The sequence below is a fragment of the Sceloporus occidentalis genome, unplaced genomic scaffold (assembly GCF_023333645.1).
Source record: "Sceloporus occidentalis isolate IW3139 unplaced genomic scaffold, rSceOcc1.0.p SCAF_6, whole genome shotgun sequence".
NCBI lineage: Eukaryota > Metazoa > Chordata > Lepidosauria > Squamata > Phrynosomatidae > Sceloporus > Sceloporus occidentalis.
In genome coordinates this window covers 68,687,066-68,710,469 of record NW_028316986.1, presented here as the reverse complement: position 1 = coordinate 68,710,469, position 23,404 = coordinate 68,687,066, and the positions used below count along the sequence as shown (strand labels likewise).

Below are 23,404 nucleotides of genomic sequence, written 5' to 3'. Positions count from 1 at the left end.
ACATTCTTTTTGTTCTCTCCCCCATCTTTCCTAAGGCGTTTTGAGTGTGTGTGTTAGTGTAGCTTTGTGGCTAGTACTGTTGAATGTATTTCTTGCTTGTCCTGAATGAATTTTGCTTGAGGTGACATGAAACTGTATAGCTAGATCTAAGCTGAGACAGTGTTAGAATGCTCTGAATCTAGCATAGTCTAGGCCACTGGGAGACCAGTGTTTGAATCAGCCATAGGAACCTATTGAGTGTCCTTGGGCAAATCACACTCTTTCAACCTCAGAGGAAGGCAATGAGAAACCCTCTTTGAACAGAGCTTGCCAAGGAAACCACACCTTAGGGTTGCCATACGTCGGAAACAACCTGAAGGCACACAACATCTGAACATTACAAGCAGCTATTTATTGCTTTTCTTGTGAGATGACGATCCTCTGTGAAACAGCCACAGCAATTGGGATTTGGAATAAAAGTGCAGCAGGGAGGGAAGGCCAACTTTACGGCGCAGTAAAGACCGCCAAAAAATGGCGGCCTGCTGGTTCTTTTTTCCCTCTGGAGGGAAGCCGCAGCTGCCAAACCGTGCAGCTTCCCTGCGGAGAAAAAAGAACCCGAGAAAAGCAGGCTATTTTAAAGCCACAGGGGCAGCATAACAAGTGTTCCAGTGGCACATTCATTATGTAAGTGACGTGAAGTGACATGCAGATGCCATGCGGCACTTACGTAACAATGTCAGTGCCCCTGTCACAGGGCGCCGCCATTGTTACGCTGTACGTATGTACTAGGGTTAGGGACCATGTGGTTGCCGTGCGGGCCCTAACCCTAGAATCGGCCCTGGTACGCCACTTATTGGCAGTATTACCAGGCTATTACCCTTATACAGTCAGCCCTTCTTATACACAGATTTTTTATACATGAATTCAAACATCCACGGTTTGAAAATGTTCAAAAAAAAGTATACATTTCAAATATCAAACCTTGATTTTCCATTTTTTATAAAGGACACCATTTTGCTATGTCATTCTATTTAATGGGACTTACATGGAATTTGTTATTCACGGGGGATCTTGGAACCAAACCCCAGTGTATAATAAGGGTCCACTGTTTGTGTATTCCAGAGCTTTCCAGTTTATGGTCCTAAAACGTAGGTCTGAGAAGGTAACAAAGTCGTGATCTCAAAGCCATAATTACTGCTAGCTTTCCATATTTTAGGAGCTTTGTCATGTTGGCAGTTTTCAAAATAGGGTGGACTAAAGATAGCATTTTTATTTAACATTTGAGAAAACATGCTGTTGGACTTCTGCTCCTTGTTGGCTGTGCTACTGCTCCCAAAACTCAATGGCTGATCCGCCTGATAGTTAAGAGATTGCTATATATGTCAAAGATGACACAGTGACATTAACATTTCGGGTGGACCGTGCTACAGGAATAAATGGAAATTTGTAAAAGAGGAAGTGACTGCCAGGTTGGATAGAAAATAGAAAAAAGGGATCTTTTTTACAGTCTGTAGCTCATTGATGGCACCCATTTCTAGTCTTGAGAAGGTTCAGTTGCTGTTCTCTCAGTTTAATAGAGCACTGAAGCAGGTAAGGAGGAAGACCACTGCCACAAACCCTAGAGAGTTTATATATACAGTGGGTCCTTGGTATTCCTGGGGTTTGATTTGGTTCCAAGACTCCTTGTGAATATGAAAATCTGTAAATGCTCAAGTAACATTATATATAATGCCATAGTAGAAAGGTGCTCCTTTTACAAAACAGCAAAATCAAGATTTGCTTTTTGTATTTTTAAAAAAATATATTTTCAAGCCGCGGATGATTGGATCCATGGATACAGAGGACCGGTGGTAGTTGTTTATGGAAACTTCTCTCTCTACAGCATTACGCATTTGTACATGGGATCCAAGCAGTTCCCTGACTTTTTTGAATCTGTTTGAAAACTATATACAGTCACCCCTACTTTTTCATGGGGATCTGTTCCACCACCACTACCCCCTGTGAAAATGAAAAAAACGTGCATATTCAAGCCCTATTGGTTTGAATGGAGGCGTGCTGCTGTGTGTGTGGGGGGGCAGGCGCCCCATTTTAACTCTCTCCATTCGCCACCTGCGGATAATCAAGGGGCACAAATCCTATGTCCGCAAGAACAGAGAGAGGACTGTACAAAGTGATGAAGCATTTCTGAGTAAAGTAACTGAAAAAAATTTCAGACTATGTTGTCTTAGCATCTTCAGGTTTCAGAATGTGATATCTGCTGAAGCACCAGCCATGTAGATCAGCCTTTGTCTCTGCTGCTGTTGATCATTCTTAGCAGTAGTTTGCAGTAGTATGGAACTAACCATGTGCTGGTATTCAGACTGCATGAAGAATTGGAACATAAAACCAGTTTATAGCTTGTACAGGCAGTTTGAAGTGGTCTTAGTCTGACAGTTGTATTGACAGAACCATTTCTTAGATTCACATGTATGAGCAGGATCCATAGCTGTAGATCCCCATTCTCACTTCACTGCTTATCCCCAAGCTTGCATTTGCATGAGCAACCGGAGTTCAGCACAGAGAGAGAGACTTCAACATCTCATTCAGTTTGGGGATCTGAATGCAAACAGTATGTGAAGCATTACTATGATAACTATTAGAATCTAGGGATCCAGCTACTAGACTTCCAGATTTTCCAGGAATCTATACATGCTTTTTTGAAGTGATTTGACTGCACCTACCAACATGTCTACAAAGCATACCACCTGTGGAAAGGTTGGGCTATGTTGTTCTTCACTGCTGTGACTGAGGCTACATCAGCACTGTAGAAATAATCCAGTTTGGCACTCATTTACTGGAGTTTCTGCTCTGCTCTGGTGCTACAACAAACTACATTTCCCAGAATTCTATAGCATTGAGACATGCCAATTGAAGTGGTGTCAAACTTGATTATTTCTGCAGTGCAGATGCAACCAAATAGGCCATGTATCAAAAAGGCACCAAGAGCGAGTCAGGAGCTGTTCTGTGCACTGTTTTAGTGATGCATTGACATCTTGTTTTCCTGTGAACATCTAAGTTCTAACTGAACTTTCAGTTTTTTCCTTATTAGGATTTTTTAAAAGCAGAGCATACTCTGCTTTAGAATTTTCGCTATCTTCTTCAGACCTCAATGACTGTTTTGTAGGCCAAAACCTAATGCTATACTCTATCAGTGCTAGCAGCTGTATAAACTTTTATTTTCTATCTCTTGAATGAACTACATATGACTTTGCTTCTAGAAACAGTAGGATTTGCTGGAGCTTATGATTTCTTTGTTTGTCTTTTTGGTAAATTTATCCTAGAAGCTTTATTTCAGTATTTATACACTCACACTTTTCCTATTTTAAGGTTGCCAAGCCAAACAGCTTGTTTTGGCTATGTGTGCTATCTGCTTAACGAAATACTCTACATTCCCAACAAGTGAATAAGATACAAAAATAACTCTGTGGATTCTTGTGGTCCTTTCTGTTTTTAGTGCAGAGTCAAGTGTTTGTCAGTTCAGATCTAGTTGGATTCATTTTGTGGGGACTCAGCCATGTCAGTTTAATACTTGCTTGGTTTCATGTGGCCTTTGCCACCTCTTTGCAGTGGCAGTAGAAGTTGGGCACATAGCTTCCAAAGGGCATTTCTGGAAAAGCCAGAAGCTTCTTCTGAGTAACTCTTAAAGCAGTGATGGGGATCCTCTGGCTGGAGGGACAAATACGTTTTGATGGGTGTCCTCATCTGGCCCACAAGTTCCTTCTGCTGTATATCTGGTCAGAAACAAGAAGATTTTTAAAACTAGGAAGCTGTTATATGGAGCTGAGCTATCCTTTGTAAGCTAGGTAACTGCTACATGGAAATGAGAGAGCCTAGAGTTAGTTCGATTGTGAGTACTGCTGATAATTTTATTGAAATGTGGTATGAAAATAGTGATAATTAAATTAACACTGGTTCTCTGGTGGTGGTTGAAGCTATCTCTAAGAGAGACAGAAAAGAGAAATCTTTGGGCCCTTTCACACTACACAGTTAAAACATTATTACTCCACTTTAGTTGTTATTCTCGTTTGGTGAGGCACTATAATTCTCTGGCTAAGAATGTGGTTTGAGTGTTGGACTCTGGAGAGACCAGGGTTTGATTCCCTGCTCAGCCATGAAACCCACTGGGTGACTTTGGGCAAGTCACATGTTCTCAGCCAAGGGTGAAGGCAATGGCAAACCTTCTCTGAACAAATCTTGCCAAGAAAATAAGTTCACCTTAGGGTTGCCATAAGTCAGAAACAACTTGAAAGTGCACAACAACACAGCAAATCCCAGAATTCCATAGGACAGAACCCATGTCAGTTAAAGTGGAATAATAGCACTATAATTATGTAATGTGAATGGACCCTTGGTCTTCATGGTGAGCCAGTGTATTAACGTTAGTGCTATACATGCAGATTTTGAAATATGCCTATATCTTAATAGTAAATGCTCATTTGAATATGCATAATACAAGATCTAGAGCTCAGATAGCCATCATTCTTTATCAACCAGGCCCCTGCAGAAGATCCCTGAATTATCTTTGAGGAAAAAGAGCAGCAGTAACAATATATAGTTCCTAGTAACCCACACTAATCTTTAGATCCCTTGGATTTTTTTGGCCTTGTCTAAAGCATACAAATATACCTAGATGGAAACTTTTTGGAAGATAGAAAAGCTGTTTCCATTGTGAATTCTCCAAAGGTGAAATGACTTTTTTTACAAGCTGTGTGTTCGCTTTGGGGAGTGACGATATCTGGATAACATTCAAAGCTAGTTTATGACAAGATGAAATGTGTTTAAATTTAAAGAGTCTTATCCTAAAATATGAGTGGAAGCAAGTAAAGTTAATGAAATAAATATTTCAGGCAGAAATTTTTGAGAAAGAACAGAACAGTGGATGAAATCCAGTGTTGACTAAGCAAAAGTCTCAACACATAATAGGACTTTCTTCCTCTCCCCTCAACAATGAAGCCCTTCAAAAACCCTGTAGCATTCTACAATCATCTGAAGCCATTTTGGGGTGTGAGGAAGGCAGAAGTGGCAGTCTCTTCCCATTTCACTGTTGGAACTGGAGTGCCTATGAAAGGACTGGATTGGGTTCCTGCCAGTGAATTTAAATTTGGTAATTTCTTGGCTAACCAGTGTGCCAAATGTTTTGTCTATCAATATCCAGTCTGGGAAGAAACCCACTGTATCACTGTGTGGTAATCTTCCATTTTACCAGTTGCTTTACTAAGAAAATCTTAGTAGGCTGGAAGGTTCATGCCTTAAGTGTTACTTTACCTCCTACTGCCTAACTATATAGAGTAGAACAGGGCACACAATCTGTTTGAGACACAAATAGCTCCCAGGTATTCTAGGTTGAAAGCATTCTACCCCCTCTTCACTTATTAGTTTTAGTACACTTTGGTCTGGAAGAGCAGTTTGAGGCTTCGTTGACTCTTTTTACTTTCCCTCAACAATCTTTTCTGCATGCTTTTTCTCCAAAACTATGAATAGCTCCTGAATTATTGACTCATACCCTTGTTAAGAAGGTCACTGGTAGCCATCTCTCTGTTGGTCTAAGGCAGTCCCTGACAATCTATCCCATCCAAGTGTAGCCAAGGGTCCGTTTAGGGGAATTTTATTATTATGGTTTAGCTCAAATATTGCAAGAGTGGGGCCTGCTACGACAGCCCCTTCCAGGATCGCCCTCCCGATATTTATACCAAGAGACCAGGGTGTCCCAATAACTGAAGCTGAGACAGATTGCAATAACTAGATGTCTACTTTATTGGAAACAGGGGGAACACACTCAATGCACACACTCACTCACACATTCAAGGCTCAGGAAGGCAGGTTGGAAATATGGAAAAGATGTTTTTAGGCTTTGCTAATGGTATACTCACCAAGATGTAGTCTTCCTCCGGGAAGCGAATGGGATGTGGGATAGTGGGACAAGTCTGCTCCGCAACCTGGGTTAGAGCAGAAATGCCGGCTACCAGAACAGAGGTCTAACTGACGTGGAGTAAGTAGACCTTTGGGGTGGCGCGCTGAGCAGCAAAAGTTGGGACTTTTTATAGGCCAAATCTGGCCTGAGGCAAAGAGGCTGGCTTGGCCGGAACAAAGGTGTTAAATTGTTTTCTTTTCACCTGGATGTCTGGATCTGATAATACCAATGACTTAAGTTGTTCGGACAACAAACTTGAGGAGGGGGTGATAGCTTCAGGGAAGGCAAACCTTTTTACTCTTCCTTGCTTAAGATAATCCCTTCATGTGACTTCCCAGACCTTCTAAGATGTTAATGTGGCTGCTCTCCTCAGGGGAGGTGTACATGTCCTCTCGCCTTGCCAGTAATGGTGGACAGGCTTGGAGTCTGGCCAGGGGTCATCCAAGGGTTATCATTGATTCCAAAATTTATATAAAGCAGCATGGGTAACACTAGTACAGTGGACCCTTGTTATACACTGGGGTTTGGTTCCAAGGTCCCCCATGGATAACAAAATCTGGGGATGCTCAAGTCTCATTAAATATAATGACATAGCAAAATGGTAAAAATGGAAAATCAAGGTTTCATATGTGCTTGAATCCGTGTATAAGAAATCCGTTTATAAGAAGGGCCGACTATATGTTCAAAGTCAGCTTGGATCAAATCAGCTCTACCCACACTGTACCCAATGACGTGGGGTAGAAAAGTTTCCAGAAAATAATGGCACTTACTTCATGAGTGCATAAAATGCCAGTCCAGTAAAGTAGTTTCAAAATTGTCATGTAAACCTTTCAGGTGACTATCTTTGGAAGCATGTTTTTTACCATTCCCAAGAGCATTGTATTTAAAATAGGTATGTGTTCATCTTTTCTTTTTATACCATATAAGCCAGCATGAGCAAATATGGCTGTTGGTTGTACATGTACTGCAACTCTAGTCAGTAGAGCCATTGATGAGGGGACTTGGAAGTTGAGTGAGAGATCAAGGGCTTCAGTTGCTCACTCCATTGTAAAGGAGGCTTGTGCTATTGAGTTGTTGTGTTTTCAGATATTCTCCAAGTATCAAGTATTTGAGTAAAATAGCTTCCCGTTACAGATTTTGAATCTGATTTGAGTCCAGGTTGAGTCTCCCTTATCGAGAATTCTGAAATCCAAAATATTCCAAACACCAAAAAATTTTAATGGGTGGTCGAAATAGTGATACCTTTGCTTTCTGATAGTTCAGTGTACACAAACTTTGTTTCATGCACAAAATTATTTAAAATATTGTTCAGTGGACCCTTGTTTTACGTGGGGGATCTGTTCCGGACTCCCCCAGCATAAGAGAAATACCACGGCACCTCAAGTCCCATTGTTTTCAATGGTGGTGCACTCTTGTGTGCTGCACTGCACTCACACCACAAGCACATGCACCACTGATAAAACCAGGGCTCACCGTCCTCATATGGCGAGCCCACGTATAGCATGGGCACGCTGTATAAAATATTCAGGCTATACATATATAAGGTCTATATGGAACATAAATGAATGTTGTGTTTAGACTTGGGTCTCATTTCCAATATATCTCATTATGTATGTACAGTGTGCCCCCGTTATACATCGGCACCTTTTATGTGGCTTTCAGAACAATGGCACACGCACCACACAGCTTGCCATGCACGAGCCCCATTATTTTCAATGAGGCTCAAGCATACGCGTGATTTGCCTTATGTGGAGGGGTCCGGAACGGATCCCCGCGTAAGGCAAGGGCACACTGTATATGCAAGTACAGATATTCCAAAATCTAACACATGTATGATACCAAGCATTTTGGAAAAGGAAGTCTCAACTCCGTATTCTGTTTTGAGTACTGTTTTTAGCCAATTAAGTGTACTGCGGGGGTTTTTCCACCTGGCAAAATATTTTAATTCAACTGCTTTTTAAACAAGTTATACAGAATGACATTATCCTGATTCAGTTTTATTTTATGTAAATAATTGTCAAACATCCTAAATCACATCCCAACCAAATTCCACCCCACCCCGTTTGCTGTATCATTTGAAAATGGGGGTTGGTGTGTTTGTACAGTTTCCTGTTGTGGACAGAAACTCTGTCCTTCCATGTAACATTTTAGGAAGAAAGGTTTACCCTAACCTTCTCAGTGGCAGTCATAAAGCTTTTCCGCACAGTAGCTTCAAAGCAATCAGGCTGTCTACTAGAGATCTGAAATAAATCAGTTCAGGTAAATAATTGCCTCTTGATTCTGCTCCATAATTTGAGAAAGAAAAACAATGTAGCCTGGGGCTCAAAGAGAGAAAGCCATAGAAATCTAGATGGAAATGAGAAATAGAGCTGAGTGTCAGGAACATTTTCATTGCACCATGCCCCAAGTTTCTTAATTACCACACCTAGCAGTTTCAAGAAGAAGAAGAAGAAGAAGAAGAAGAAGAAGAAGAAGAAGAAGAAGAAGATGATGATGATGATGATGATGATGATCAACTTTAATTTATATCACGCCTCTCTGTCAATGACAATCGAGGCAGCTTACAAGCACATGTTAAAGAGCAAAGGAGGCAAGATGGGATCCCGTTGGAAAGTTTCTATGGAGAATTGTTATAGCTATGGCCTAGTGGGGTGTGTCCTGATGTTCAGACTAGTGTGAGGGCTGGATTGAACATATAGACACATGATCAAATAGGTTTGTGAGTGAAGGAATTTACTACTGGAAAAAATATTATGTATTTTCATATAGGATGTGCTTGTTGCACGTTGCTGTGTAATTGCTCCTAGTGAATGTGTGCTTTATATTTTAAAGTAACAGTAATAGTTTGGACCATATGTCAAAATTAGCTAGAAGGATTTCTAGAAGACCTTCTCTATAATAAATTTGCTTGGTTTCTCATCCTATGACCATAAAATAAGGATAATGAATTACAACATTAATAAACAAATATATTACAAATCTGTGTTACTTGCACCTTGTGTATAAATGTCTCTCCCCTTCTCTATATGTAAAGTTCAAGTTGTGCTCATCTTTAGTATAATCTACCAGGTGTTGAATCTTGCCCACAACTGTCCTACAGCAGACTCTAAGTCAGCCAGGCAGTTAACCAGATACATCCCCCTCATCTGTGACCCTTGCAATTCCTGTGTTTGCCTTTTTGATCTTATCGTCCAAGTACTTTTCCCATAGAAAAATATTAGGAATTCATTGTTTATTTGTTTTAATCTCCAAACAGAGTCAGATGGAGTTCAGCATTGCTTCTCTGTCAATACAAGAACCAAGTGGAGTGACACTACAGAATGAACAGAAACAACCTGCCAAAACTGCTCCAGCTCCTCCAGCCCCCAAATCCTCACAAGGTGGCAAAACGCCTGGCTCAGATGGGCTTATACCAGCTAGGAAAGAGGAGGAATCCTCATTCTGGAAGATAAATGCTGAGCGCTCCAAGTGTGAGGGAGAACAGTCTCCATTCTATTCTCTTACCCCAAGCCAGATCAAATCAATGGAGAAAGGAGAGAAGATCCTCCAGCCCTACTACAGACAAGAATCTGGTCCGAAAGAGGCAACTAAAACAGAGAAGCTGAGTGCTAATAAATCTGAAAAGGGGGTCACCCCAGTTCTTGCTGCAACGTCAGTAGAATGGGAAAAATTCCAACCTGCTCCACCTTCAGTTAGTGCCCTTGATGATACTCCTGAATCAGTGGAAACACCATCAGCTACTGAGACCAAAAGTGAAGACACTGATAGTGGTTTTCTTTCAGACCTGCAGACACTTGGTCAGGTAAAGGCCAATATTTAATCCCTTGCCTTATTTATTAGAGTGCTTTATGAAACACAGCAACAAAAATGCATCCTTTCCCAAATCCTGCTTGAGAAGATTAGGTACACTGAAGCATCCTAAGACCTAACTAATCTTGTTTCTTTTCTTTCTTTTTTTGTCTGTCGATTGGAGAAATAATCTAGTCCTCGCATTATTGTCAATGTACAGTACTGCCATTTCTGGAGTGGAGTGGGACTGAGATACCTATTTAGACAGGGAGATATAGGTCAGGGCAGGGCAGGCAATGATGCACTTTTATCACCTCTAGCTAGAACAGTCAGTGGTGAGGAAAGCTCAAATAGGCAGTCTAACAACAGCTGAAGGGCCATCATTCCCACTTCCTATATAGATAAGTAGCTGATTGGATGGATGCATGTATTTGCTGAATTTAAATTGCATGAAATCCTTTAACCTGTTACATAAGCATAACTTCATGTAATGTCCTGGCCAAATGTGCAGGGCTGGAGGTTGCAACAAAATCTCCTGTGTGCAGATAGCAATGTACCTACAGAGGGTTTCTCTGCATGACCAGGCACTACTATTCATGTCTGTATGACTAATCAAGGTGTGGAATAAGTTGATTTTTAATTGTATCTGACAATTTACCTGATCTTCTGCAGGGACTATGAATCTCCTCCCCCACTTTTTTAAAAAACTTTTTAAATTTTTTATTTCCCCTTTTTTATTTTTTTGTAGTCTCCAAAAGAAAAGGCTTTTGTATATTGGAGGTTTGATCATTAGCAATAGCAATAGCATGTACATTTCTATACTGCTTATCAGTGAACTCAGCACTCTAAGCCAGTGGTCCCCAAACTGTGCCCTTTAAGAGAATCTGGACTTCAGCTCCCAGAAGCCTCAGCCATGATGGCCAATAGTCTGGGATTTTGGGAGCTGAAGTCCAAAATCCCTTAAAGAGCACAGTTTGGGGACTACTGCTTTACACTTTTTACAATCTGTAAGCCAATTGCCCCCACAAGCTGGGTACTCATTTTACTGACCTACAAAAGGATGGAAGGCTAAGTGAACCTTGGAGCCCTGGGATTGAACTCACATTGTTGTGGCTGCTGTACCAGCATTTAACCACTGTGCCACCAGGGCTCCCTTGGGTTCATGTTATCACTTGGGTACAGTGTCTTTTGTGATCCCCAGAAGAAAAAGTTGATTTGTATCCCCCTTGATTATGTTCAACTGGTAGCCATTTGGAACGGAGGGAAACCTAATGTGAGGCACTTGAGGACAATGCTGCCTTATAGGCAAAGTTTGTTACTAGCTCATCATTTTGATGTTAATGCAGATGCACAAATCTCATGAATATAGCTGTCTTGGGTCATCCAACCTGGGAGAAAGATGGAATATCATAAAATAAATGTGTGAAGCAATAAAAAAAAATTAAAATACCTATCTGATCAATTGAGCCTTCTGAGACATGATTAGGGCACAAGGGCAATATACTCACCACATTTATAATTGTTGGGAAACAATTAACAGTTGTCCATAACTATCTTTCCCATTAGTTTACTAATAGTATTGGACTGATTCCCAAGCTTTTGCCAATAGAACTTAAGCAGCTACCAACATTACCCTAGTTTAGTTTTTATACACTGAAACTCTGGTAAATACCTCTATTGTAATTTGTTTCTGATGACCAGTAACATTTAATGTTTATAGATTCTGAACAGGGTATCATAGGCATATAACAGAATTTTACATTTATGTTGACTCCCTCTCGTCCTCAGGCACTGTGCCAGATAATAGAATCATAAGCTGAAGCCAAACCATTTCAGAGTTTGCAACATAAAACTCCATTCTGGGGAGTCAAAAGTTTTTTGCCTACCAGCAAATGAAATTGTTTTGCCTCTATTTGCTCTCTGGTTTCTAATTTTTCTTTATACCCCCTTGTGAGGCTGGTTATATCTACACTCTAAATAAGAATTTATTTCTTCTCCTTAATGCAGGGGTAGGCAACCTGCGGCCCGCGGGCCGGATGCGGCCCGGCAAGGCCTTGGGACCGGCCCCAGCCCGGTCCTGCCGCCGATTGCCGCCGGGGCCTTTTGGGGGGCAATTGTCTATAGAAGCCTCAGAAACATGCATTTATACTAACATTTTTTTAAAAATCAGCAAATTTTTTCACGTGTCCTCCATTTTTTTTAAAAAGTGTCTTCCATTTGAAAATTTTGTCCTACATTTGTCCTGGTATATATATATATATATATATATATATATATATATATATATTAAAATTTAATTATTTATTTTTTGGCTTCGTCCCCCCAGTTGTCTGAGGGACAGCAACCCGGCCCCCGGCTCAAAAAGGTTGCCTACACCTGCCTTAATGACAGATAGATTTATAGAGGCACACACATACCTTGTTTATTTCTTTCATCCCTGACCTTCACTTTCCATGCTTTGTCAGAGGATTTCCCAACTATCTGGATCAGATGCAGATATGATATGCAAGTGAAGGGAGTGGAATAACAACTGTCCTTCTTTCTCCATCCAACCAACAGAAATACTCTGCTAGATCAAAAGCCTTTCTTGGATAGAAAAATACCTTCTGTTCAGGAAAGACAGGGCCTGGATCTTATTGCTTGTACTGGAGTTTCTCTTAACTGGTTAATTTTAAGTTTAGTCCTTTCTTACTTTCAGATATTCAACTTGTCTAAATTTTGTGTCTCTACAGAGCAATACAAGTAATGTTATCTTGAAGACGGGATTTGATTTTCTGGACAACTGGTAAAGAAAAACTGAAGTAGCGCCAGATCACTTTTTGAGAAAGAAAAGGAGCATCTCTGTTTCTATTCTATTCTCTCTCTCTTTCTCATTGCTTCATTCTTGATTTCTAGTCTCTCTTTAAAAAATAATATCTTTTCCAGCTCTCTTTAAATGTTGCCTTTGTACTAACACTTTTTGTAAAACCAGATGGTATTTGTATTTTGAAATGGTGAAGTGTTAGAAGTGTTTTTAATTATTTTATTATTATTATTACTCTATATGGTGACTAGTCATGATCAGGATGGGCAGGATATATTTCCTTATAACTGTATGTGTATTAAGGACAAGGTGGGATAGCTGACCCTGGAGAGAGAAAGAGTCTGAAGATGCCTCTTCAGCACCCATTTTTCTTCTGTACACTCATGAGAACAGCTGTTGAACTACAATGAGGAGAAGAGGGGCAGAATGCAGGAGGGAGGGGGAACTCGACTTATTAAAGCACAATGCTTAAATACCAAAATGCACCATGTTTGCTTCAAATAAATTATACAGTAAATAAGGCTGGACATCCTTTTACATTTTTAAATTTTTGTATATGCATATTTAGTTTGGCCAGGCTTATTTCTGTTGCTGCTTACTGGTTTACCAAAAAATAAATAAAAAATTAAAATTGAGCAGAATTACCTGGTAGCGTAGTAAAAATAGTTTTGATATGGAAATGGCATAGCTAAAGGGAGATGTTCAAAACAGAAGCATGGCTGTATTTGGGACAATAATTTGCCAACAATGAAGCAAATTGAGGACGAGAACGGTAAGAAGGACCTAAAAAAAGAAATATATAGGGCAAAGCAACTTGTTTATTTGTACAGACTGAAAAGATCACTACAAAACAAAATCCTGTGATGGGGAACAAAACTTCAGAGGATAACTGATAGTCTTTGTGCCTCTTGAAATTCCTAGAACAGTGTCATTGCAATAGTGCACCATAATCTCCAGGATAGTAGATTTTCCCCTTTTCTCCCTTACAAGAATATATATTGCCCTCCACCATCATGTGGTGGTATTGTTTTCATTAAAAAATGGCATCTTTTGAAGGCATGAAAAGGCATGAATAATTTCTGGTGCTACTTCTAGGAGCAAAACTCCAACTTGTCACATGTACCCTGGTGTGCTATTTTTGTTCTTGATTTTACTTACAGAGAGTTCTTTACATGAGGGGGAACATGCAAATATGGCACCCTCCCAGCTGTAGCTTGAAAAAACTACCAACCTACCACTCAGGTTTCTACCACCTTTTTCTGCTGCGTTTGTAGACCAGGTTTGGTTTTTGTTTAATGTTTAAGATACAAGTATTATTGCTATGTCGGTTGAAAGTCCATCTTGAAAAGTGTACTTTAGCTTTCCATCATGACTTAGTTCAGTCCTCCACACCGTCACGCCTTAATTCCCTTTTACGCACAAACGTTGATCCATCCTACCCAGTGCCAAAGGTGAGTAACGTTCAGGATTTTAACCTTGAGAATGGGATTTCCAGTTCAGTGATCTGCTCTAGTGGTTCATTGAGCATGGTGGTTTTCAGTGCCAGATGGAGTTTGCTTTGGGATGTACAGGTGCACATGTCTGCATGTGTGTAAATTGACTAGGTAGGTTGTGGGTCATGGAAGCAGTGGTCCAACACATCTGGGGGGCACCTTGTCAGGGAATTATGCTGTATGTCAAAAAGCAAAGCATATGCCTTGTCTTTGTTAGTTACTAGCAGTCTCCTCCCTAGCTACTATAAGATAAGGCCATAATAACTTTAAAAGGTTTCCATTACCTGGACCTTTGACTAGTGTGACTAAAACCTGAAGATTCAGGTTACATCTGCCTAAATTTTGTGTTCTTTTCCATTTCAGTCCACTTGCTAGTTATACTGCTGCTCTCTTAATTGTACTCTTTGGTCAAGCAATATATGTTCCTGTAATGCTCCCAGTGAATTAAGAGGCAATTTCTTTGTTTCCTCTGTTTTAACAGAAGATAAAGTGGGGGAGTAGCAGATAAGTGAATAAATGCTTTTTTTTTAGGGCTGAATGGAATCACATTTTTATATACTTTCACTAATTCATGTTTGTGCACACAGAGGTGTTTGTAGTAAAGCAGCGGACAGGATTTGGGTGTCTCTCCAAGCATTCATGTATGTGGTGGACACTTAGCAAGGAACGTGAGCTCCTTGTGGCATGTTTGAAGGCAGATCTCATCCTCACAGTGGATCGGATCCAAACCTAGCCATACTTAGTGTAAGCATCTTGAAATCAATGGAGCTTAAGTCCAGATGTAAAACTTGACTTTGTATTGGATGCAACATCAAAGAATTTCTAAAGTTTCCCTCCTCTATGTGATTAACAGGTTTTATATATTTTTGATGATTCTTTGCAAAAAAAAATGTAATTTTGGGGGGAGAAAACAGTTTTTATGGATAATGCCATGTTTTTGGTTCAAAAATGTTGTTGACAATAAGTCCTGGAATGTTTCACAGTAGTTGTCCATTTTTAAAAAAAGGGCGTCTCATTGTGTCAAGACACCCTTTCTTATGAAGGACAAGAAAATTTGTGAGTACTCTTTTCATCCTTAGACATGACTTAATCCCACTTAACTTTGATTGATTTCATTGGCTTTACGCTAGTATGATATACTTTTGGAGCCAATATATTGTGAATACTGTAGTGACGTCTGCAGTGCTTTTCAACTGTGGGTTTGTGTAAATGTGAATTGGCTCACAAATGCAGGTGACAATCTCACATCGCTAGGGTTGCTTGATGTACATAACTGACAGTTCCAAACGGCATGATTTTGAAGAGAGATTTTCATCAAAATAAAACCCCTAGAGTGGGTGGAAGTTTGAGAACATAGTTTAATGCTACAGGTCCCCCCCCCCAGTCACTTTAGTATTGTAAAAGACATTCAAAGAGATTGTATTTAAATAAATTGCTGTTTAAAAAGCAACAAATCTATCCTTTTAAAAAAGGTTAAGGTTGAGCACAAGTTCTCCTTATGGAAAACATTTCTGATTTGCACTTTTAGAGGTTTGGAAGGAAGCCTTTTTTTACAATCTTATCAAAGCTGAATAATGTAAAAAAACATGAATGCTCCAGATCAGGTACTCTTCTCTGTGTTAACAAATGCAAGAATCAGTTTCAACAGACAAACACTACAGTAAACTATCCATGTTTGTTGACTCACAGAAAAGAATGCCCTAAGCCTAGGGGGAGCATCTTTTAAGCTCTTTGCTTTACACACAGAAAATTAATTAACAGATGGGATCAGCATTTGTTCTCTATGTATTTTATCTTAAATGATTAGGACACCTGTTGCTATTATGCCTGTAGCTCCTTTTCATGAAAATGAAGTTAGTGCAGGAGAATGTCTTGATGGATTGTACCCATTGGAACAAGCCAGCAGTATGCTGCAGAACCTGTGCTCACTCTTCCTTACTGTGCTTTGACTAAAATCTGATGCTTCTCCCTTTCTTACATATGTTTTTACTGGCATTCTTATTCATACTTGTATTTGGTCACATTTTATATATGATTCTTAATTAAAGTAAACTGACATAGACCAATTTCACTATCTGTCTCATGTTGTATTTGCAATCTCATTCCTGATTGTGATGTTGACTTCTGGATGTGGTACTGTAAGGCCTCTTTATTTCACTGGTAACCCATGGTTTGTTTTCAGGTTGAAATAGGATTTTTTTAATTAGCTGTCAGAGTCATAGGCAATAAAGATGAGAATAAGGTCATCAATGTCTGTCAGCCATGATGGCTGTATATTCCTTCTAGTATTACGGACTGTGTCTCTGTATATGAGTTGGTAGAGTGCAGAAGCTTGTGATCTTTCTTTGGGCAATATGTCCTCTCCATCAGCATAACTGTAAAGAGTATACTGGACAAAATAGGCCTTTGACCTGATCCATTTTGGCTTTTCTTAAGTTCATGATAGGCAAATAATTTAGATATAAGGACTAGAATTAGGGACTTATGCCTGCACAGGAATTAAAATTAGACAGTTCTGTAACATCCATATCAAGTAAAGGGCTGCTGTTATATTACTACATAGGAGAGCCAGCAAAGTGACTAATGCAAAGCAGAACTGATGCACAAATGGGGCACCAACAAGATTGTCCCAAAGAGCATCAGCAGCCCCCAGTCAGTGTCCCAAAGCATCCCATTAAGCTTTGGGACATTGGCTAGAGGCTGCTGATGCTCTTTGGCACAATCTTGCCGGTGTCCCATTCCACATCTTTGCAATTCACTAACCTAGGCGGGTTACAAACCGCCATTAAAGTACGGACTCAGTCCGTACTAGGGTTAGGAAGGTGCGGTGCTTCCGCACCCCACTAACCCTAGTACGGACTGAGTCCGTACAAAATGGTGGCCCCCCTTCCACATGGGGGCCGCCATGACGACGTCACGACCGCGCCGCCTCTACATGGGGCGGTGCGGACGTGACGTCGTCGGTCCGCACCAGGGCGCCTAGGGCGCCCTTTCCACGGACCAGGAAGGAGCTCCGTTTCGGAGCTCCTTCCTAGTTTGCAGCGGCGCTTTGCTTTGCTGGGCACAGCCTTCAGACGGCTGCGCCCAGCGAAGCAATGGAGAAAGGGGCCAAGCGGCCCCTTTATCCTTCTCCCCGCTGCCGCAGGGTGTCCTTGGGTCTTGAAGCCCCAGGGACACCCCTTTTCAGGCTGCGGGGAAGCGGCGTTTTGCTGCTTCCCCGCAGCCTGAAAAGCGGCGGATCGGGGCCTCAGCGGCTGCCGCTCTGCACACTGAGGCCCCGATACACCGGGGAAAGGGGCGGGTGCAGACCGCCCCAAATAGGCAGTCTATAACCCGCCCTAATTTCTTAGCACCTCTGCTATTTAGCTATGTAGTATATTTTTATTATTTATTTATTTACACTTATATCCAAAAATTGCCATTGCCGACTATATTTCAAGGCGTCATGGTGAGGTATTGGGAAAAGTTTCTCCCTAAAATGGGATCCAAGCATATGTAAAGTTATGTAACATATACCATGATAGAGGATTCCAGCCTATATCTCATATATTGGTGTATGTGTTTGTGTGTGTGTGAAAGGGTGAAAAACAAACATAAAGGAAATATGGCAGGACTAGCTTGGACTGACTATTGCATTTAAATGGTTCTAAGAAAAGTGGGGAACAATTTCAGTCTTTTGTCTAATAGATGAGCAGATCTCCAGAGTAAACCTTCAGAGAACTGCAGTCTTGGATGCCTTGTAACGTGACAAATCTTTAATGTTATGAAAAATATTTAATAAGTTCTTCCCAGGCCTGTATATTTCCTACCTTTGAGGAAAAAGGGCAGAAATATGATTATTCTAAGAAGCTTCTGCAGATGGCTCTGAACACAGAGTTTCTAATTCAATGCATGCACCTAGACTATCCAGCATAAACTTTCAGGTCAGCAGTGGGGAACCTGTCCCTTCTAAACATTAAACTACAATTCCCACCATCCCTGTGCATGGGGCATTATTTCTGGGGATGTTGGGAGTCCACTAACTTCTAGAAGGCCTTAGCTGTAAAGGCTGTCCAAACTGCAGAGTGCTGGCTTAATTCTATGTGAGTTCATTCAGCTGTAAGCCCTGCTATATTTAGCATAACATAAGTAAATATACACAGGACTGTAGGTACAATGGTATTTTCATGAGCAACAGATGGACTTCCGGTGCTATTTTGGCTCTTCAGTGGTAATTCCATTTTTCTTTCTCTAGTTTCATGTGTCAGCTGTTATACCCTCAGTTAAAATATCCTCCAGTCCTAGAATAATTATATATATAATTATAATAGATATAATATCTCCTGAACTCATTATCTATGTTTTAGGGGCTTACATTTAGCATTGGGTTCAAGGCCCGAGTGCCATATGATAGGGTGATCTCCCTTCACTAGACCTGGCTTCTGCCAACCTAGCAGTTCAAAAGCATGCAAATGCAAGTAGCTAAATAGGTACCACTCCGGTGGGAAGGTAAACAGTGTTCTGTGCAGTCATGCTGGCCACACAATCAGAGTAGTATCTGACAACACTGGCTTTTTGGCTTAGTAACAGAGATGAGCACCGTCCTTATGGTCAGGCACGACACCCTTGTAAATGGGGAATACCTTTACCTTTATACCACCTATACTCCCAAGTAACTTATGTGGGTCTGCTTAATGGCCAGACTCACTTAGCTCAAAAATGTATGAATACCACTGGCCTTCAAATCATTGCCTTCTCTTTTGACTTGGTTCATAGAAGATAAAATCAAGAAACTGCTTAAGTTGAATCTAAAGCTCACAAGAAAACAAGGCAGTCAATCCATAGGAGAGGACTAAACTATGTAGAACACTGCAAGTCAAGCATTTCCATGCATCCAGACGTTAATAGGGAGCCAGTACAGATGCCAGAACCATTGTTTTAGTGTATTCTTTAACCAAAATCTATTTGGACATGTGTTGCATGAAGATTCTGTATTAGTCTGCCTTTAGTGGAAAAGGCAGACGTTAAAGCAAGCAAGATACTTGTTTTCAACCTATAAAAAGACATGGCTAATTATTTTTTCTAGATTGTTGTACAAATGCACATCTGTTAATCTATCTCCTTGCTTTCCAATAAAAATAACATCCTGGTCAAAATGACCAAACCACTCTATAAATTTAAGGAAAGAAAACACAGTGGTCTGCTTACATCAGGAGGAGACAGTGCTGAGTTTTGTCAGTTTAAATTTGTTGGCATTTTAAAGTGTAATGATCGTAACAGAGTCTCCAAAGCCCTTAGATTTCAGCCACCTGCTTTAAATACAGAACAAGCCTGAAACCCTTGACAACCAATGTCAGAATAAAAGTTATGGCACTAAGTATCGTAAAGGCACAAGACCTTGTCTGATCTTGAAAGCTAACCTGAGTCAGCCCTGGTTAGTACTTGGATGGGAGATCAGATACTGTAGGCTATAGTTCAGGGGAAACTGCCTCTAAGTATTCCTTGCCTAAGAACATGGTATGAAATTCATGAGGTTGTCATAAGTCGACAGATGACTTGAAGGTACATAGATACACATACAACAATTACAAAAATAGTCTGACATGGGATTTGAGCTTGGAAATATTTTTGGACTACAATGCCCAGAAGATCACAAGAAAACTGTGACTATGGTTATTGTAGTCAAAAAGCCAAAAGCCCTTCGGGTCCTTTGAGTAAGGAAAGGATTGTATCCAAAGTAATCTCATCCCTGTTTACTGAACACAGTGCAGCTGCGGACAAGTCTATATAGGGACCATCAAACACAGTTTTCAAGGAACACGAGAGACACTGCAGACTGGGTCAGCCAGAAAAATCCGCAGTAATAGAGCATGTTATAAACCATTCTGGGCATAAAATGCTATTTGAAAACACTGAAATTCTGGCCCATACCAAAAACTATAAGGACAGAACGTACAGGGAAGCCATTGAAATCCACAAACACCTAGACAACTTCAACAGAAAAGAAGAAGCCCTTAAAGTAAACATAGGGGCAAAACAGATGGCTCCTTTGCGGCGGCTTTCCAGCAGCTTGGGGTGTGTGTCGTTTAGATGACACACACACCCAAGCCGGCAAGAAGCTGCTGTGAAGCCGTCCACCTGACCACACGGCAGACAGCTTTGTGGCACTCCAGCAGTGCAGTGTTTATACACCACATGACGCAGGAGCACTGCAAAGTGGTGGTGCAAAAACCAGCTTTTTGCTGGCTCAAAAAGGAGTGGTTTGCTGCCACTTCTTTTGGGGCTGGCAAAAAGCTGAAACGGGGTTGTGGCATGTGGTTGCCACAGCCCCAATCCAGCAATCAAAGGGGTGGCGTGAAGCTGCTCCTTCAGGGTTGTCTGTTTTGGCTCGAAGTTTGACTACCAGTCAAAATCAACACCCAGCAAATGCAAATGAAAACCACCCAGGGTCAGGGGGATTTTCCAGCAGATAATGGATCACTAATTAAATGGACACTCTGAGGCCTTGCCATTCAACAACAGAACACCACACAGATTAACATGTAAATCACTTACTCTCAACCCAGGGTCACACAGTATATATATATATTTCTTCTTTGCAAATGACCACTTGAAGAAACACCGTTACAGGTAAGCAACCTGTCCATATACCCCACTCACTTCCATGCCAGCATTCTCTGAAGATGCCAGACACAGATGCTGGCAAAACATCAGGAATAAACTCTTCCAGAACATGGACACATAGCCCAAAAAACTATGGATGCCAGCCGTGAGAGCCTTCGACTTCACATTCCATTCATGTTGTGTTATTCCATTTTGTATGATTGTTACTACTTAATGGAAGCATTATTCTAAATGTCAGACATTATTGCTATCCAATAAGGATAGCAGGCTAGATATTGAAATAGTTCTATCAATAATAACAAAATTGGAGCACGAGGGATTTAGAAAATCTCAGTTTTGAATAGCCTGCAGCTTACAAGATGGTGTTTCGTCTAAGCTATTAAACAGACTGTGACCTTACGATTGAAATAATATTTTATAGGCTTCTTTCCTCTTTCTTTCTTCCTCCTTAGCAACTTCAGAAGGCTTATTTTCAAGTCGAACAAAAACACATCTGCATCAGCCTGCAAGAAAGCCAAGTGCCAACCATATGTGAACTAGAACTACTGATATATTAAGAGAGAGAGAGGCAGAGAGAGTCCAAGAAAAATACTTTAAAATGGAAAAAGGCATTTTAATTCCAAACGGTTTAATTGTATTTTAATGGGGGTGGGATTTTGAGATGTGGGAATGTATGTTTTAATTGCTGTAAGCCTCGATTGTGTTACACAGAGAGGAGGGATAAAATTATTATTATTATTAGTAGTAGTAGTAGTAGTAGTAAGAATACACAATGCCTGTGTTTTAAGTATTGTCAACCTGCAGCAGCTCTGCAGGACCTCAAGCAGGATTCTTTCTTACCTGGACAGTCATGGTAGGTGGTCTGCCATCCAAGTAGCAATCAGGCTGCTCTTAACACCAGCATCCAGACATTTCTGGTCATTTGGAACAGAATAAACACAACTTAAACACACGCTGCCACTAGATCACTAGGTTTTAAGAACAGCAGCTGGATCAGGCCCTTCCAAATCCATGAGTCTTTGGTTCTCCTTAGGATAATTTCCTACAGAAAATTTCAACAAACTAAGGAGAGGGATTAGCAATGGTGGTGTGGGGTTGCATATTTTGGGGGGAAGGGTTCACTGCCTGGAATAATCAGTCTTTCAAAGTTCGTATTAAAATCTGGAATGGATTCATTATGCCTTTGACCTACAACTTGACATGCGTCCTGCAAATGGCCCCAACAGAGTCTGAACTGAAATTACAAATCAAACAAAAGATGGTGGAACAGGAAAGTTAATAAAGTTTGTTGTGATATTTATTGTACATATCCTTATCCTTATCCTTTTCTCCTGGTTTTGGAATGTTGATTATTGTAATCAATAATGTTACGAACACAATTTTATAATACAGTTATGCCTTCGACATTTCTTGACTTGCTCCGTGAACTTTACAACGACTGTACCACCACAGTGCAGACTGCAGAAGGCGAGACAGCGGAAATCCGAGTTCACCGTGGGGTGAAATGGCTGTCCACTTAGCCCAATCATCTTCAACCTGGCCATGGAGCCTCTCCTCTGCTATATTATCTACAGTCCTGGTGGCTTCAAGCTATATGGCAATAAAGTGAGCATTTTGGCCTATGCTGACAACCTAGTTTTGGTAGCTGAAAAATCTGTACTCTAGCAAATGATAAATGCGACTGCACATGCGGCAGATTGGATGGGTCTGCAGTTTAATGTTAAAATTGTGCAGCGCTCCACATTAATGTAGCCTGAAGGATCGAGTTCTGCCAACAGCTTTTACCATCCAAGGGAAACCCATGATCCATCTTAAAGAAGGAGATATCTACCAACACCTAGGGACTCCAACGGGCTTCCGAAGCTGCCAGACTCCTGAGGCTACACTGCATGCCATTGTGATGGATGCCATGAAGATTGATGCATCTCTCTTAGCTCCATGACAAAAGATCGACGCGCTTAGGGTTTTCCTCCTCCCAAGGATTGACTTTGCTCTTCAAGGATCGTCAGTCCAGAAAACAGCACTTAATAGAGTCGACCGAGCAATTACGGCTTCCTTGAAGAAATGGCTTAGCCTCCCTAAGCGTGCTACCAATGACATTCTGTACATTGCTCAGCGACATGGAGGAATAGGAATCCCTAAGCTGGGAGATTCAGGGGATGCTGAAACCATCATTCATGCATATCGTCTTCTCATTTGCCCTGACAAGACTGTAAAATCTATTGCTCTAGATACCCTAAAAGAAGTTGTCCAAAAATGCATTGCTAGAATTCCATCTGAGAGTGACCTGGCAACCTATCTTTCTGGTTCGCTGGAAAATGAATTTGGACATGATGGCAGTGACTTCTCTTCCCTCTTCACCCGCACCCGGAATGCAGCTCACTGTCACCAAGGGGAACCCCCCAGAGGTCCAGAGCTTCTCCCATAAAATAAGACATCTGCTAGAAAGTTCATTGAAAAAACTCCTAAGGGAGAAATATACCATCGCACTTCTGAGCAAGCCTAACCAGGGCAAGGTCTTCGAGGTGACATCGCAATGGGACTCAAGCAATCACTTTATACCACACGGAGATTTCACCCGTTTTGCTGACTGGCGTTTTGTTCACCGAGCCCGCCTGAATGTTGTGCCTCTCAACGGTGCTGTTAAAACTGGCAACCACGATAAACGTTGCCGCCGTTGTGACCATCCAAACGATACACTTCCACATGTGCTCTGCAACTGCCCTCCACACTTGACATCCTGGAAACATCGGCACATGCTGTGATAAATCGACTGGCCAAAGCTAT

At 41.0% G+C, this 23,404-nt stretch overlaps 1 protein-coding gene across 1 annotated transcript in view; it reads left to right on the top strand.

Moving 5' to 3' along the window:
• The window catches only part of CUNH1orf198 (chromosome unknown C1orf198 homolog), a 35,179-nt gene extending 19,094 nt beyond the window's left edge, over positions 1-16,085 (top strand). The window contains exons 3-4 of the mRNA XM_089529954.1: positions 9,186-9,731; positions 12,451-16,085. Coding sequence (XP_089386080.1) covers positions 9,186-9,731; positions 12,451-12,507 — 603 coding nt within the window. The 3' untranslated portion in view covers positions 12,508-16,085. The remainder of the gene's footprint in view (positions 1-9,185; positions 9,732-12,450) is intronic.
• The last annotated feature ends 7,319 nt before the right edge of the window (positions 16,086-23,404 follow it).